The sequence below is a fragment of the Cololabis saira genome, chromosome 13, assembly GCF_033807715.1.
Source record: "Cololabis saira isolate AMF1-May2022 chromosome 13, fColSai1.1, whole genome shotgun sequence".
NCBI lineage: Eukaryota > Metazoa > Chordata > Actinopteri > Beloniformes > Belonidae > Cololabis > Cololabis saira.
Genome location: NC_084599.1, coordinates 19,586,859 through 19,604,591, shown reverse-complemented (window position 1 = coordinate 19,604,591; position 17,733 = coordinate 19,586,859). Strand labels below are relative to the sequence as shown.

At 40.0% G+C, this 17,733-nt stretch overlaps 1 protein-coding gene across 2 annotated transcripts; it reads right to left on the bottom strand.

Moving 5' to 3' along the window:
- Nucleotides 1-687: 687 nt before the first annotated feature.
- On the bottom strand, nucleotides 688-16,549 carry shc2 (SHC (Src homology 2 domain containing) transforming protein 2). 2 transcript variants are annotated; one of them, XM_061737126.1, is made up of 14 exons: nucleotides 16,489-16,549; nucleotides 13,347-14,143; nucleotides 10,272-10,342; nucleotides 8,098-8,158; nucleotides 7,647-7,766; nucleotides 7,107-7,160; nucleotides 6,881-6,932; nucleotides 6,239-6,365; nucleotides 5,284-5,464; nucleotides 4,501-4,594; nucleotides 3,732-3,899; nucleotides 3,271-3,617; nucleotides 2,946-3,097; nucleotides 688-2,349 (listed from the first exon to the last, which is right to left on the bottom strand). In XM_061737126.1, exons 2-13 carry the CDS (start codon nucleotides 14,097-14,099, stop codon nucleotides 2,969-2,971), a joined length of 2,157 nt encoding a protein of 718 aa, XP_061593110.1. In that variant the 5' UTR covers nucleotides 14,100-14,143; nucleotides 16,489-16,549; the 3' UTR covers nucleotides 688-2,349; nucleotides 2,946-2,968. The 2 variants fall into 2 exon arrangements, with proteins under 2 accessions (XP_061593110.1, XP_061593111.1); XM_061737127.1 differs by lacking the exon at nucleotides 16,489-16,549 and having other exon boundaries at nucleotides 2,950-3,097; nucleotides 13,347-14,316.
- Between the last annotated feature and the right edge of the window lie 1,184 nt (nucleotides 16,550-17,733).

Sequence of the window (17,733 nt, the reverse complement as noted above, 5' to 3'; positions counted from 1 at the left end):
ATAGTACCAGAATGATTAGTTATCAGTAACTGGGAGCCTGACATCCATACATGAAATATAGGTGGTGCTATTGTTCTGTCACTCCACAAGGATGATGTTCACTTCTGATATACATTTTTTTTTTATTTCCTTCACTTGTTTTGTAATATTTTCATATAGTATTGTTAGCAATTAGGCAATACAAACCATATAGTTAAGTGTTAGCCTAGCGTAAGATAACCGATGTTGCAAATTGATATTAGTTTACATTCATTCTGATCAAATTTGTCCAATCATCCTTATTTTTAATGTTGCTACTGACTTTTTTGAAGCAGGCTGTAAATATGTGTATTTCTTCTGCAGAGTTGAATATTTTAACATAGGGGTCACTGTTTTGTGTTCATCATATAGATTTGTTTGATTGAAACTTAAAGGCAGACACCCTGTACATGATTCATTGGGTATATAACATTGATGGATGAAACTTTAAGCCATAATTTGGTAGAAAAAAATTGTGAATATATATTTAGTTGACAGACTTCATATCCCCCATTGCAATACATGCATCTTTGTATCCCAGTAAGATATGCTGTGGACCTGTGATATTATGATACAATTTACTTTTATGAAAGAATGAAGTATCATTGAGTTGCACTGAATTAAATATAGGACTTATAAATGACTAAACACAATTTTTGTTGTACCCTTTTTTTTAATGTGTTCATGGACAAAACCTGTCATGGTTACTCAGAAAAGAAAAGCCCCAAGAATTTCCTGAGAAAACAAAGGGACGAGCTGTGAAAAAAAAAATGAAAGAAAATCACAAAATGACCTCATCATGCGGTTTCCCACATCTGTATTTATATGCTATGCATCCTAGAAGTTGACACTAAGAACAATGGTGGGCCAGAAAGCGAAATGCAAACAACTTAGCCAAAATGAAGAGTAGTACAATGGGAGAAATGATAAGTATCAGTTGTTAGCATATCCAAGGAACTATACGGACATGTATGTTATGTATAGACAAACACATAGAGATAAAGGCCTTTCATTAAGGCGATGAATTTTCCTGAGCCCGGGACACTTAAAGGACTTCCAAACCGGAGGTCCTCACTTTTACAGCAGACTTCTGACTTCTGAAGGGCGATTCTTCTAAGGGACACATAGAAGACAACTACAAACAAGACAACTGTAGAAGTGTTGATCAATACTCAAAACAGAACAAGAGCAGCTTACATTACTGTTCACAAATATAAGAGCTTAATCATCCTGAAGTTGGTCTATTTAAACAATGGCATAGCAAGAAAACTCATCTTTTCCAGCTGGAGCATAAATGCACATTATATACACTCTGACACAAATGCCTGTCAGTGTAGTTATTAAGGCACTGAAGTAGGAGGGGCTACGGAATAACACACACACAAATATAAGGATTTTGAATGCAGAAAAGTTTGTTTTTAACCCCGAATATACAGTTGACCACAGAGTACGGTCTTACCTATAATGTTCACAGCCTTATACAATCATCATCATGTTATGAACATCCCCTCATCAACAACATGTGACTTGTATTAATGACAAATGACAAACCTCTGACAAGAAAAAAATGTCCAGTAGACCGTTTGAATTCAAATGTACTATCACTATGTAATTAAAAAAAACTAAGGGGGAATACTTGGATTATCACGGAGAAACAGAGACACAACAGTGTGCAGGACTTCTCTTAATACGTCTTTACATACTGCAGACCAGACATATCAAAACAGTTTTTAGTCTTTACATTCCAAAGAGACAGACATGTCCTCATTTGCTTAAAGTCACAGACTTATAGTCATTTCTTGTTTTTATGCAGACATTTCTGTGTATGGAACCTGACATCTCCACACCAGAAAACGTGTTTTTCAGTTTTGCTCCGGGGTGTTCAGTTGTGGCAGAATCCTGTCGGAGTGATTGCAAATTAAAAGGAACCACTTCACGATTAAAGCCTTTGCAGGATATTTCCTCTTCACTGTGCATGTGATCCATTTAAAATTTCCTGAGGTTGGGTCCTTTCCAAAAAGTTTTCAGTTTAAGTTTTGACCTTGGTAAATATATTCAGTTCTGGCACTGGACAGTCTGTTAGATTTGGGTTGGCTTGTTAGCTTCGTAGCTGCATGCTAAGGAGTTAGTTGACAGATGACAAACGTTATTGGTTTACCCTGGTAGCCAACAGATAGAGAGAGTAAAAGGTGATGCCACACAGCTCACTTTCCTCAGAGGTATGTGTATGGGAAGAAAGTATCAGTGATCCTTCAGGTGAATAATAATCCGAGAAAAATATTTCCAGATTCAAACATTAGTTTCCTTGCTCAGTCACAGCAGAGTTCAGCTCTGGAAGAGACAAACACATGTGACATCATTACTGTATACAAGTACTATAACACTGAATGTGGAGCAACATAATATGTCCAATATTTATAGGCAAAAAATGATTACAACATTTCTAAAACCATAAAGGAAATTCTAAACATTCATAAGGTAACACATTTTTTTTATGCTACTTGAATTAGTGTTTTGAAAAAACAACCAAAACACCAATGATTACTAAAATGTTTAACTGCTGAAGGTTTATGTTGCTTCAGAAATGTCAAATGAATGGATTCCTTTCAGCCTGTCATCAAGGTCTGCACAGTCTAACAGCTCCATCACCTGAGCCAGGTGTGTTGGGGCAGGGAAACAACTAGCTCATGCAGGGTTGTAGGTCCTGGGGACCTGGATTGAAAAACACTGGTCCAAGAGCTTAACGTTTTTTGTTTATTCCTTTTAGGTCGTCCTCTTATTGGTTAGCTGATTAACCAAATGTATATTTGCAAGCTGAGTGCTGCTACTCATTCTTTAACATGCGCCAAAGTAGTAATCTCCCTGATACAGTACTATGATAATAACGTGTATTTTGTACATATGGTTGAGTGTAAAATGCAACCTACCAACCCTGGCAGGATGAAGTGGCTCACTGTTTCCTTCTGACCACCTGTTTGAGATGGAGCTCGCTTTCTGCTGCCACGATTGGCAGCTCGTTTTTCAGGTGGTATGATATGAGATGACTTATGCTCTCAAATAACATGTCTTTGGTCCGGACCTGTACAGAGGGAAACAAGTGTTAAAATGTTAAAGCAATAGTGTTGACCTTTAGAAACAGTCATTTGATTAAATGCAGTCTTCTTCCACTGGGTTTTTATGTACTATTATCGTTCTTAGTGGATTGTTAAGTTTTATTTTGATGAAACTGTTTAGATTTGCTAACATACTCACCACCCCTTCAGGGTCCACTAGCAGCAGGTGTTTTGGAAAGCCACAGTGCATGCCTGTTAGCACATACTGCCCTGGGTTAGTCGTGCTCTCCCGGACCAGAAAGTCTCCATCTCGGACCAGGAGTTTCTCTGCGTCTCGTCTGCTCATCCGGCTGTGGTACCAGGTCTCCCTGCGGAGCTGCTCCTCATTTGGGGCCACAGGAGCCCTGCGCCGTGGTGGGCTGGGCCACTGGTCCTCCAGGATCCGAACACCTCCCCCTCCAGCTTGTGAACCAACTACTTCTGATATGTTGGACCCAACAACTCGACCACAGGCCTCATGGAGCTTCAGGGCATCTTCAAAAGGCCCTGGAGCAACAAAGATGTTTCATAAACACAAATGTGGTCATTTCTAGTTTATAGTTCACATTTCAAGATGAGTTTACTCTTACTGTATCTGTCATACCAAATCTGAGCACTTACTCATGTCAAAAAGGTCTTTTTTAGGACTGTCGGGCACCCTGGCTCTTCTGTGTCCATCGGAACTCTGTGTGAGGGAATCTAGGTTATCCAGACTCTGGGTGTTTACATACTGATGCTCCTCATAGTCCTTGTTGCTTGTCGATTGGCCGTCAGCACACAGGTAACCATCTGATGGCAAACATCAGAAAGAGAAAAGAAATGCACGTAAAACATTTCTTCTATGCATATGATCCTCTTCATTTTAACGTACAAAACACTGTTATGTCTTGGGTTTATTTCAAGGCATTTTCCCTCAGTGAAATGTTGTTATGTTTATTGCAAATGTAGAAACTAAAGCTAAAGGTACTGTATATGGACATTTTGCAACTACAAAGCTAACAAACCAACCCAAATCTTGTTTTTACTGAATATTGCTTTTATTTACTCACCTGAATAAAAGAAAAAATACAAATACAGCTAAACTGGATGATTAAAAAACAAAAACGAGGAACTGAGGAATGCTTGTGGACAGTCTAAACTCCCTTCCTTTCAGGGATGGAAACATTGTGCACCAAGTAAGTAACCATTTAATGTTGAAGGCTTGCTCGGTGAGAGATCCCAAGACTCCAAATTCTATTAATGTGATTCTGGGAAGAGCCCAAACACTGGGGCTCTGTACTAGCTGGGAAGGGAATGTCATTAAATGGACTGGAAGCAATTCCTTCTCCTGAAAAAGTTACAAGTCAGTCAGTTTTCTTCCTGTTACAGTTCCTACCACGGGGCCTCTCACCTGAGCTGCAGGCCGTCTCAGTGTCCCAGTGGAGCTCATAACACAGCTGACCAGGTGGGTAAGATGCTTGCTCCCTCCGTGCTGGTGAGCCCATCTGCTGGCACACAAGAACTTCTTTAATTCTTCTGTACATCTACAACTAAAACTCGACATCCGACGTTGCCTAATCCAGTTTGGAAGCACTCTGAAACATTAACTACAGTGAGTCACCACCATATTGTGAACAAGCAGCAAGGAGAGGCCGATGGTTTCTTTCACCAAAGCTTTTTATGTAATCATATATGTCTTCAGCAGATGTGATGCAGACACACAAGGAAAACAGTTATGGAGTATATTTTCATGCTCATGTGCTTTAATTCAGTGTAAACAATGTGGAGAAGGAGAGCAAAACACAACAGTTTGGCTGTCATTCTGGGATTTTAATCAGATATGATGTCTTCTTGATAATGACCAGATGTAGCCTTTATTACATCTGTGAGGACATTAGATTTTACTTTTGCATCTTAATATTTTGCAGTACAGAAAGGTCTAATGAAATTACTGACTATTTATACCCTAAGAGGGGTGGTGTGGTGGCTGAAAGATTGATCCGACAATACTATCCAATACTTCTAATCTCTATTGAAGTGAAATTTTATACATACATCATGTATGTATAACATTTTCTTCAAGAATCGACACCAAAATCCCAGATTTGTGAAAAAGTGGCCTTTGAATAACGCAGTCAGACTGACCTGATCCCTGGCTTGCTCACTGTTTCCATGCCAACACAATGCCACTCACCTGAACAGCTGTCTTGCTCTGTGGTTGGGTGTGGATGTGACCCAGGAGGGACCCGCTGGGCCTGAGTCTGGAGTCCACCACTCCCCCGACAGGAGGCTCCTTCCCTGGGATACTGTTGTAGTAATCATGCTCAGAGAAGTCCTCATCCTCCCCCCACATTGGCTCTTCTATCCTGACAGGCCTAAAGTAAGAAACATGTGGAAATGAGGTACTTTTCATGAAGGTCTGATCCTAGAGTCAAAACTCTTGATAAAGACATTGGAGACTGTCATTGTTAGGAATTGATTGTTATTAATAGTAATAACAATCACTGGGAAGGAAATATTGGTTTACAACTAGATTGTGTCTGCTCAAGTAGCATCTCCACATTTCCATGCGTTCTATATAAATCAGCTGTATTTTGGTACAGAACGGTAGAGTTTCTGCCACCGGCAGGGATAAAGGTACTCATTTGAAACCAGGAAAGATGACACTTCAAGGCTAAGGTTCCTCCTGTTCCTGCAGAGGCATCATTCCGGGAGATGTGTCCCAGTAACTGGTGAATAGGCTGCTTGTATATTATGCTTTTCTCCCTCAACTCAAGTCTAGGTCACAATATATTTTCACATACACATTAATACATGTCTTACATTTTCTTAATCTTTTCTCTGTCCTACGTGGAAGACCCTACTGGGAATAATTGGGCTTTAGCATCTTGTCTAAGGACACTTAAGCATGTGGACTCAGGAATGGAACCACTGCCTTTTAATCAGAGGACGACAGACCCTGACCTTAAGTCTGCAATAAGATCTTTTTACAATATGAGATGAATACTATCTCATTTCATTGCATTAAACAACAAAGAAGCTTGAGCATGGTACACAAGGGTCCTTAGATAGTTAACCTTCTTTATACAGGATGCCTGCGTGAAAAAGGCTATTTCAATAGTTTGAATAAGAAAATATTTTCTTTTTACCTCTCCATGGACCCCAGGGCTTTTGGGGGGCTGTGTAGATACTGTTTGAATTGCAGCTCGAAGGCCTGGCCAATGGTACTGATGACACTTTGGGCTAAACCATCTGAGCACTCAAGGATATGACAGGCTAAAGGAAACCAAAGAGCATTACATATAAGAAAAGTTGTTTTTTTTAATATGAACAATATGTAACGTATGTGAGATTGTCTCCTACTCAAGACACATTACAATATACTGCATTGTACACTGTTTCATCGGGGGGGGTGGGGGGTAGTATTTTGTTGGACCAACTTTAGTTTTGAGGATGGCATGAATTTGCGATGGATTTGTTTCGATAAGCTTATACTCTGTTTGTATGATTGCTCTGCATTGATTTGCCATCATTGTAGAAAAATAAATCTATGGATGAAATAAACCTGATAACTAAGTATTTTTCAGGTGGTTAACTAATCTTATTTGGTACATAATGTTGCTGAACCTGTATCTGACCACCTGAAGCAACCCCAGATCATGATGCGGTTCTCACAGCCTTGAACGATATACACCAGTGGGTGCTTTATTTCTTCAGTCGGCATGGCAGTGTGTGTTGCAGACACTATGAAATGGGCAAGAAGGTAGAAAGAGATATTTTTCAGGACATACCTCTCTGATTTATTGGATCTTTGGCGACATAAGCAACATAATCAGGTGTGTCCTGTAACACATAATGGAAAATTAATTCAAAGTAGGGTTAAGGTTTATAACAAAATCCTTTTTTTTCTTTTCTTTTCTGATTATGAAATACAGCTGAGTCAGGTACGTTAAAATCAAAGGTCTCCATTGCCGATAACAATATTGCGTAGAGTGGGGATTTAAATCCTGCGCTCACCGTGTCTCCTCCAGAAGCAAATGAAATGGACTGCATAGGATGGTGTGCAATCACCTAGAAACAACAGTGGATAAAGAAAGTCAGTTGGCTGAATATGACAACATAAACAGGTAAGAAAGCCTTTGAACTGATTTCCAGGAAATTCCTTATATTCAACAGCACAAAATAAAACACTACCCAATGTTAACTAACCAATGAAGCCAACTAACATCAGGGAAAGGCTCTATAATAACAGATAAAAGTGTATTATTCAATAGCTTACTACGCAACATATTCTGTATTTTCAACCATATTTATTCAACTAGTACTTTAACATTCTAATGAAATAACATAAATAAAAGACATATTAAGCCACACCTGCTATGAGAACAGCTGATTATGAGAACCATAAAGTGGAAAATATTTATTGTCAGTGTTAAATGTCTTAATTCAGCTTTAGTCAGTGACAATACTTATTTTTTCCACTGGGGGAAAATATTTTCTAAAACCTTATCAAACCAAGTTTGATACTTAAACAGCTCACAGTCAACATCACCTGACCTGTCGTGTGGTTGGAACGAGCAGACCAAGGCCGTCCACGGAAATATTGACTGCTATGGTCATTCCTGCAAATCTCAGGTTGCTCTTCCCCATGACTGTCTGCAGAGCTTTGTTAAAGGCCTAAGTGTAAAAAAAAAAAAACAGAAAAGAAAAGAAAAAAAGGGGAAAAAATTATAATCACATAAGTTTGACTGTAAATAAGGTCAAAAATGGTAATGTGATATACCATTTGTGGCATGCAGGCATACTTGGATGATAAAATATGCAAGTATAAATAGATCAGTTTGTACTTATGTACCAAACTAAATCATGAAATACATTTTGTGATCATTTAAACCAAATAAATGCTGCAGCAGTAAACTGTTTTAGTCATTGTAAAATCCTACTGATCACTTGCAACAAGTGTGGGAAAAAACATGGATATGGACTGATAATAAAATGTATAATTAACCTTCTTCTTCCAGGCCCCCTTTCCTCCTGGCACAGCGTCACAGAGCCTGTTGATGGCTTCCCTGAGCAGGAAAAGGAAGAAAAGTGGCAGTTTAGGGAAACATTGGGTTCAAGATTCACGGCTTGCTTAAACAAACCAACAAATAAATAAAAAGTAAATGAACAAATACCTGTTACATCATATTCATGGTTAAATCTGACATTTAACATGGATAGAGGTTTTGTGTTCCCTGCCTTCCCCTAGGCAGAGACCCATAACAGTTCAAAGGTTATTAAATGGTTTCTGGTCTATTTGCTACTTCCTAGCAAGTAGTCATTTTGAAATTTTATAGACACTTCAAAACATGAATTATCCGCTTCATTAGGGAAGAAAGAAGAAATTTGAATGTGAAAAAAGCAGCAATTTTTGAGGTATCGGTGTTTACATTTGTTTTCTACAGTGCATTTATCTCTGCAGATTTGTTAAACCTTTGTAATGACATTGCTACAACTCCTGGCACTGGCTGCCTAATGGCCACTTTGAGTGTGTTTTCCCTGTGTATGTTCCTGATGGTTGGAGTGAGGGATGATGTGGATTCGAGGCTGTAGCTCGCAATCTCCCTGCCAGGGGACAGAGGGGACGGCAATCAAGAGCCCAGCTGCCCCTATCAAGTGGCTCGTAAATATTTAAAAAGCATCGTCCTGGGCCCTGTCTCGAGTAAAAGGTCTTCTCAGGGGTTTTTGAAAAAACACCACCATGTTCCAATGACTCAGGTTGATGAGAAAGCAGCAGGAGGAGGAGGAGGAGGAGAGAAATGGCCTGTTTTTGTTTTCGACTGCAGTCCTGGTATCTGCCCTGCAATAATACCGGACCTCATTATCGCCAGTGTTGCTGTTAAGCAGCATGACACAGCAAGCACTGTTCTTAAATCCATTTCTGAAATTCTCACATGCACGTAACGACTCTTTGTTGTCTTCCAGAACATAGTTATGCTGTGCACACGCTGAGGTCAGTTCTGGGCTGGCAGTATAACTTTAAATGTTGCTTTCTGCTGAACTTTGTTAGATAAAAGAAAACAATCGGAAACAAAGTCCCATAGTGTCGAAATCTAAGATGTCTTGGCTGAATTGCCTTATGATAAAAATAAGTTATGGAGGGGGTCGGGGGCATTGGGAATTTGTCTGAGGGCAAGCACAAAAAACAATATGAAATCAACACATTCATCATCCTCAGAGCTGCCTTCGCCAAACAAAAACATCAACCAGTAACAGTCAGCTCGTTCTCCATGTGCCTTCTCCCTTTACTTTTGTTTTGCTGTATTGTTTTCCAATCCCCCACCCCTTTTCCTCCTCCTTCTCCTCAAGAAGTTTCAGCCAAAGACATTATCGAGAAGGGTGCATGCACAAAGGCCACTGCAGTCTTCCACATCATTAGCAAACATCATCAATAATAGATCTCCTTCTCTATCACTCCATCGCTGCTGCCTCCTCCCCCCTTGCACTTAAGCCTTGGATGCACAGTGGGCTCGGATTACGACCGATCGATTGTGGAGGAGAGATATGAGGGTGAGAGATGGAGGGGAGGAGAGATATGAGGGTGAGAGATGGAGGGGAGGAAAGATGGTGGGAGGAGCCAGGGAGCAAGCTTCTCCCATAAGGTTAGCATTTGCTTCTATAACAATAATGTCACATGTAGGGCATGAAAACAAAAAAAAACAGGAAGACAACGAGCCTCAGGTATTATTTCATACCATATATCATCATAAGAGAGTACAAATAGACTAGTTGTGTTTTAGCTTTAAAGGGGGTATAAACTATACTGGGGTGCGCTTTGCAAACTGCTGTTTTGATGGACACTTTATATGCTTGTTCTGACATTACTGTAAGGGCTATTTTAAATGCAACTGCAGATTTGATGAAGTAAAATAACAGAATTGTTGGTCTTAAAGATGAAGGAACAACTGATTTAAACAAAGCTATGGATGCCACTTAATTTATTAACTGTCAAACTAAATTAAAAGTCAAACTGTAACATGTAAACGATCTTCGTTAACAATTCCCACTCTAGTTACCATTCTGGATACGATACACTGTTACAATTCCATTTTATAGAAAATGACACATCTATTAACAATCCTCATCTTGGATCATGTTCTACTAACTCACCACAATCAATACAGTCAGTCACCAGCTTACCTCGTCACCTGAGTCCGAGTGTTGAAGTCCAGCGAGCGCATTGACTTCAACACCTCGATGCAACCCATGTACTACAGAAGGGAGAAATATAAAAATAAGAATTAAGTGGTACAAAATGCTAGACAGATTTTTTTTTTGTCAAAACTAATACCACGGAAGTTATACATTCTTTGCTGTCCTTTACTGTGTTCTTTTCAAAATGGGAAATAAAATGCTCAAGAATATGATCTGTGTTTTAATTACAATGTCATTTTTGGCAATGCTTTAGAATTTGGTAAAAACTAACATTTCCAACAATATCCCGATGAAATCAGTAAGCAGAGCATTAAAGCGTGCTTCTATCTGAGGGCCTTCCTAATGGCTGTCAGCTCAGGGTGCTAATGGCACCTTGACTAGATTAGCAGCACTGAGAGTGTCAGGTCAAACCGCAGCTTCTTCCCCCTCTCGGGGATGCTATGCATGGGTGTGCTTGTTTCAATGATCAGGGCTTGTAAGGATGCCCTGGTTTTTGCACATCTGTAAACTGTATCTATGTGCTGATAGTTATGACCTGGTGTTGATGGCACACAGGCACTCAAGTTTATATAAATGCAATGGATATGTTGCAAATTAATAAATGACTTACTATATATCCATCTGAACAATGGATTTTTTTTCTTACATTATGATAATAATTCAGTTTCCTTGAAAATGTGTCTTGTAAAGACTTTTACGTCCGAAACATCTTGGCACAAGTAAAAGCTGAATCCATGTCATGTGCTGTCTCCTGGGATATTACTCTGCTGCAAAAACCCCACGCGGCAGAGTAGAAGGCAGAACCAGAGCAACATCAGAGCGTAATGAGCTTTCTAATAGGATTTGGAATTGAGGGAAGTCCTCTATTAAGGAAATTGTTGCTCTTTTTCCTTTTCTTCTCTCTCCCAATACTTCCATTGTCACACACTCATCAGCTAATGCAACACATCCCCTCCTCCTTCCCCCTGTCGTCCTGGGCCAAAGCTCTGGCTTACTATTCCTATGACTAGATACAATGCCTTTCCAAGAAACATTCCTGAGAAATTTAATAACACCACAATCCCCTTCTCAAACCCTGTTTTGTTGTCGCTGCCTTCCTTGAGATAAAGCATGCCGTTTCATAAAAGAAAGCTGCAATTCATCATCTAATGTGCAGTAATTTTACCCTCAGGGCAATGACAGAACAAGAGACACAATGGATGTTGTGTAATGTTTATGGGGTCAGATGAAAGGGACCAAAGAATACTATTTTTAGAGGTCAAACAGTGTGTACTCTGCCTTGTTCCTAAACTCATGGTGTAAAGATTCTACAGGAAAGTTTCTTTATTCTGGAAAACAAAGTTTCCTCTGAATTAACAATTATACATAAACTTAACATAACATATGATAACACAATTAACGATTAAATGATGTCTATCCTGTATAAATAGCTAAACACAGTCTAATTACAGATGGTAGATGTTAATGAGACAGATCAATGATTACTAGAATCAAAGACTGTTGGGAAACAGTATAAATAAAGGCTATAAATAAATAGCTATAAATAAAGCTATAAATAAAGGATGTAATTATAATGCTTTGGCAACTATGGCGTGTGTTTGCTGCAGCGCTCTGTCACAGATGCAGGACGGAAACAGCGCCAGACAGGGTTGTGCTTAAGAGAAAACAGAAGGATCACAAATACGTTTCTCCCAGAAGAGGGCTGGATGTGTGTGAATGAATGAATGAATGACTGTGTAAGTGATAAAGAAACAGAGGTAGGGAGAAAGAGACACTCACTATGCTGTTTAAAACCGGCATAATGCACCAGAAATTAGTTGTCCATTTAGCAATAACACATGCAGTAAATGCTCCTTCCGGCATAGATTTACCGCTGAACTGCACATGCAGTCCTGCTTCTGAAGCTATGACATACATGAGCTCTCACTGGTCATCCTAAAATTACTGCAGCACAATTTCATATGATAACATCTGTTTATTCAGTGAGATAGATATCAATGTTATGAGTCTTCGAGAGCTCTTCATGGCGACAAGACCTCTTGTGCACTCAGCATTTGGACCGCTCCCAGAGTGATCCAACCTTCTCTTCTGTATCACATGATGCAAATGACTGTGATTAAATGTAATTGAATATAGGAATGAATGGTGCCCGTATAATAGCATTAGAACGTGTGCTTGGACCCCAGACTGGGCTAATCAAGAGCCATGTCATTAGTTTGACGAGGAGGAGGAGAGAGCAGAAGGGCAGAGGTGAACAGAAATGGGGGAGATCATCAACGCTGATGTAAAGCAGTCACAATTCACCAACTCACACCCATGAAGACATCTCTCTGGAACATCATTTTATCTTCTAATTACCCATGAATATATTCATATAGCCTTATTTGACTTTTTATTATTATTATCATTTAAAAAAAGAGTAGTTTTGGGATTATTAATTGAAGCATACTACAACTTTACTAAAAACAATGATTATTAGTATTGACTATGCTGAGAGATACTGAAAATCCTATTTAGGGATCAAATCATGATAATTCACCAAACACATGAAAGTAAACAATCTCAAAATAAAAAAGAGCACCACTCCCACAGAGGAGCTCACACTGAGACACATGGCTTATGTGCCCAATAAACACAGTTGATCTTTGTTTTATCTCTGGTCAATGTTGAACAAGAACGCTTTCTGCAGCCTGTACGCAGATTTGATCGTTTCTCCACCCAGATGCCTGCGTGCAGTCCTGACGCAGTCTCCCAGCCAGCCTCACCAGGCCATCTATCTGGATTAAATTATGTATTCCCTTGTCCCCGCCACATGAGCTGCATAACAAACTGCTCAGTAGTCAGGTGTTCTTTTGTTTCCCATACAGACAGAGATACCTAAATGTAGTGTCATTATTAATATTCTGGCATTCACTGGTTCATGTTAAAATGTTGCTGTTCATTAGAACAAAACGTTAAATGTATGTATGTATATGAATATGTATATGTATATATATATATCTATATATTTGTATATATTATTTAGCTTCCTTGGTGTGTTTTAAAAGCCTTCAGACTTACCCTGACAACATAAGAGGCTCCTTGTCCTGCAATCTTCTTGTCAGCGTGCAGCCAGCCTTGAGAGGGTTTGTGGATGAAGCTGCCCTTCTGGTTGAAGTCTTCTCCTCCCAGCCATGTGCCCTCCACTCTCGTCCTACGGTTCATTCCTGTTCTGGAACTGCTGGATCCACCGGGGTTCACCGTGACCTCTGTGGATGTAAATCCGTGCCCGCCTGGACTGGCAGAATGTGCTGCTGCTACGGCTCGCTGCCCTCGAATGGCCTGTAGGGAACACGGGGTGACACACACCGGGTCACAGGAATTCAGCACGGCTGCCAGGCTGGCCACTGGGCCGCTGGCTGGCGTCGCACCGCTGTGCCTGTGTGACGATGAAGAGGAGGAAACAGAGGCGTGGGAAGCAGCTGTCGCTGCCCTGCCTGAGTCCTTGCTGGAGCTGGAGCCGGACGGGCTTCGGCTGAGCAGGGCGTTGGAGAACTTCCACTGTGGCATCTTGGGGATGAGCATGCAGAATGTTGTGGTGGCATCCTGTTCCCCGTCCAGGCAGGGGGAGTCTGCCAGGGCTGCAGCTCCAGCAGAGGAGGACGACCTGGCGCTGGGATCCAGAGGAGGCAGGGGAGGCAGAGCAATGCTCCGTGTGGAGGAGACCACTGGCGTGGCCACAACTTTGCTGCTCATGGCTATGCTCTGCATCAGGTCTTCAGAGGAGGTCACAGATTCGTTGCGAAAGCGGTCATACTTTGGCTTAAGGAGCATACCCGGAGGAGCCGCCTGAAGCAGGAGCAGAGAAGGGCGGATAACTGCCTGAGAACGAAGGGGAAAGGGGAGTAGGGGAAGGGGAGGGGGAGGGAAAGGTGTGATGGAAGAGGAGGAGAACACAAAAAGAGAAAATCTTCCAGGGTGAGTCCTATATCCTTGTGAAAGCCAGCTTAATGATGCATGGTCCTCTCCCGATCAGGAACACACACTGTCCCGCTCTCATGCTACTCTCCTCTCCATCTGAGCCTCCCTTCACTGCCTGAGGCAAGATCGCTCGTGTGCTCCCAGTCTCTCTCTCTCTCTCTCTCTCGCTCTGTCTCAATGATGTCATTGGCCCATTAGCCCTGCCCTGCCCAGCTGCTCTCTGACTGTATTCACCAAAACACATCAGCCACAATCACCCGGACAAACACCAACACATTCTGCCCATCACCTATGCTTCTGCCTGCAAGGCATTTAATGATGTACAATATTCTTCAGCAAAATGAGCAGTATTATGTTATACAGGATAAGCAATGCTTAGTGATGTCATTTTTTTTTTTCATAAGCTGCTATCAGTTTTAAGGTGCTTAATATTATGTTGGATATTACATAGACTTTTGCTCTATTTATGGCACCGCGAGGAAAAATTGAGTGGTCTGTTTCCTGCAAGTCATGTGTTTAAAAGTTTTCACATCAATCAAGTTAATTCAGAACTCTGTACACAAAAAACTAATACTACACACAGTATAATTATATTTACTACAGCATCACTTTAATGCATAATACAAATTCAAACTCAAAAACTGATTGTGAAAATGAGCAAATATCAGAATGACACTCATCCAATTAGTTTAAGTGAATTTTGAAGAATCAATGTGTGTGTGTGTGTGTGTGTGTGTGTGTGTGTGTGTGTGTGTGTGTGTGTGTGTGTGTGCGTGTGCGCGTGTGCGTGTGCGTGTGCGTGTGTGTGTGTGTGTGTGTGTGTGTGTGTGCGTGTGTGTGTGTGTGTGTGTTATCCCATTTGTCCAAAAATGTAAGAAAGAAAACAATGCAGCCAGGCTCATAAGGAACTGCGTATCTGAAAGCATCCACCCTTTCCCATCTGTCTGAATTCTCTCCCCATCCTCCCTCTCATTCACCTCCCAAGAGAGCAATCAGCCATCTCAGCGTGATCCTTTTAGCTCTTCACTTGCACCCTCCCTTGTGCCTCTCCCTCTCCATTCCCTGTAAACAATTTTCCCTCTATTATCTTTTTCCCCCCCAAATTGCATTATATAATGATCAGATAAAAGAGTCATAATTCTTAGAGTGAAACACAGAAAGAATTCAAGCAGAGATTTACTGTATACTGCACAACATTTTGGGGGTTGTTATTTTTTGGGTTTCCAAATATTTGCACACAGGCACGAAGAGAGAAAGATGCAAAAAGAAAACAGATGCACAAGTTTTCAACAAACAAATAAAGGTTATTATGTGTTATGCAAATAGATCGGTCCATACAAAAACACAGGCCTGTCAGAATTTGAACTTTGCAAAGTTAAATTGCCTCAAATATCTTTTGTAAAAACAACAGAAGACATTTTTCCAACATAAAAATAAATGTACACTGTTTGCCTGATGTCTTTATGATAATTTCAGTGTGTCTGCTTCATAGTTGAATGACATATAGGCAGAGAAATGGAGCCACTACTTTTCAGTCTTACTGCTCTTAGCTTCTAATATTTGTTTACTGCTTTTGGGTGATCATAGGCTGACATTGACAATATATATTATCTGCAAAACCAAACACCAGAGTCCCACTACAGACACATTTTAAAGCCAATGCACAAGTTTTTTTTACACAGAGAAAGCCAAAACATCAGAATAGGTCCAAAAAAAAAAGGTAGTCAAAGATCCTAAGTCCACTAAAATAAATCAAAAACATCTTATGTAAGAGACACAAGTGCAGCTGCAAGTCATTATCTCTGTTATATATGTTCTGTTGAGTTAAATCAAGTAAGCATAAGTGGCAAACTGAAATACAGTTCTGTTTGATCCATAAATCAAGTTTCTCCTTTGTAAGGTGGGCGTTGATTTATGAAACTTTATTACAGTATACAATTATGCATAAAAATAACAGAAAAGAGACATATTGCAAGTCCCCAGATATCTACATGACAACTGAAATGGTATAGTCGTGACATTCCTACAAGTAATTCAAGTAAGTGACTTCAAACTTGTACAGTCCTACCCATTTGGAAAACAGTGTGAGAGAATCAAAGTTTTCTATCCAACAAAACAGCCCTCCTGAAGACATCGGTACACAATTCATTTCTGACCAAATGCCACAAACCAAAAAGTATTTGTCATAGTGGTTCACCAGCTAAAACAGTTTTTAGAAGGGTATCAGTATTAAGCATCTTACCTACAACACAGGTCAGGCTCTTTAAGATCCAACCCAGTGGACTTCCAATGGCTTCAATTGGGGAAAATATAAAACAATGTGAGTGCTTCAGGTGTGGAAGAAAGAGGCTGTAGTGAAGTTCCTGAATGAGAAAACAACTGCATTTCCATGGCCAAGAGACTAATCAAGAACAACACAAGCTTCTCACAAAAAACAAATAAGAGTCAGCAATGCTATGAAACAACTCCACCCTTCTCCAATCAGCCAATCACCTTATATTTGTCTTTGCTACTAGATATATAGTTACTGATAAACCAGATATAATCGATGCATGTTGACAAATGCAGCAGTCGCTGGACTTTCTCACTATGTTTTGTCCCCCTTTTTTCAAAGGACTGCACTTATGTTGCAGATACAGTAAAAGTGCAATCAATTTGCTCATTTTGCTTTGTCAAATCAAATTCATGACGCAAAAACATACAGACTCAATGCCAAAAACAATCTCCATGTTATCATAGATACACATGATACCAACAGCCTTTTTATATAAAGATTGCTTAGATTTGACAGCTAAACCTGACTCTGCTTAATACACGTGGAACAAATCATGATGTGAATACACCACAATTCATTAGAAACCCTGACAACAGTGTCTGCAATGCAGAAGAACAACATATGCTGTTCTTATCCTTCACCTTTATGGAAAAGAGGTGCATGTTTTAACCTCAAAATTCATGTTACAGTCTTCATTTTAAAATGGTAGACTTATATTTTAGGCGTGAACAGCTAATACACAGACACGTATATATATTTAAAAAAGGTGGTGACGCCATCTATTTCATTTGCAATTTACTTTTGTCATCTCTAGGCAGATCCAGATCTGGTTTGTTGTGTGTCCCAAGAACCAGAACCAAGCAAGGTGAGGCAGCGTTCAGTTATTCTGCTCCTTCCTGTAGACCTGAGGTCTGCTCCAACTGTCAAGTCCTTTAAATCAGGCCTAAAAACTTTACTGTTTACTGAAGCGTACTCTTAATTAAATACGTACCTGCTGTACTTTACTGCCCTTACTTTTTAACAACTTGTACTTTTTATTATTTTACCTCTTTTCTTATTATTTTATTTGTTATTTACTGTTTAATTGTGTCTTGCTGTTTTTAATGTGGATGTAAAGCACTTTGAATTACCTTGTGTTGAATTGGGCTACACAAATAAACTTGCCTTGTCTTGTCTGTCAAATAAAATCTTTGTTTGTAACAGATACAAAAG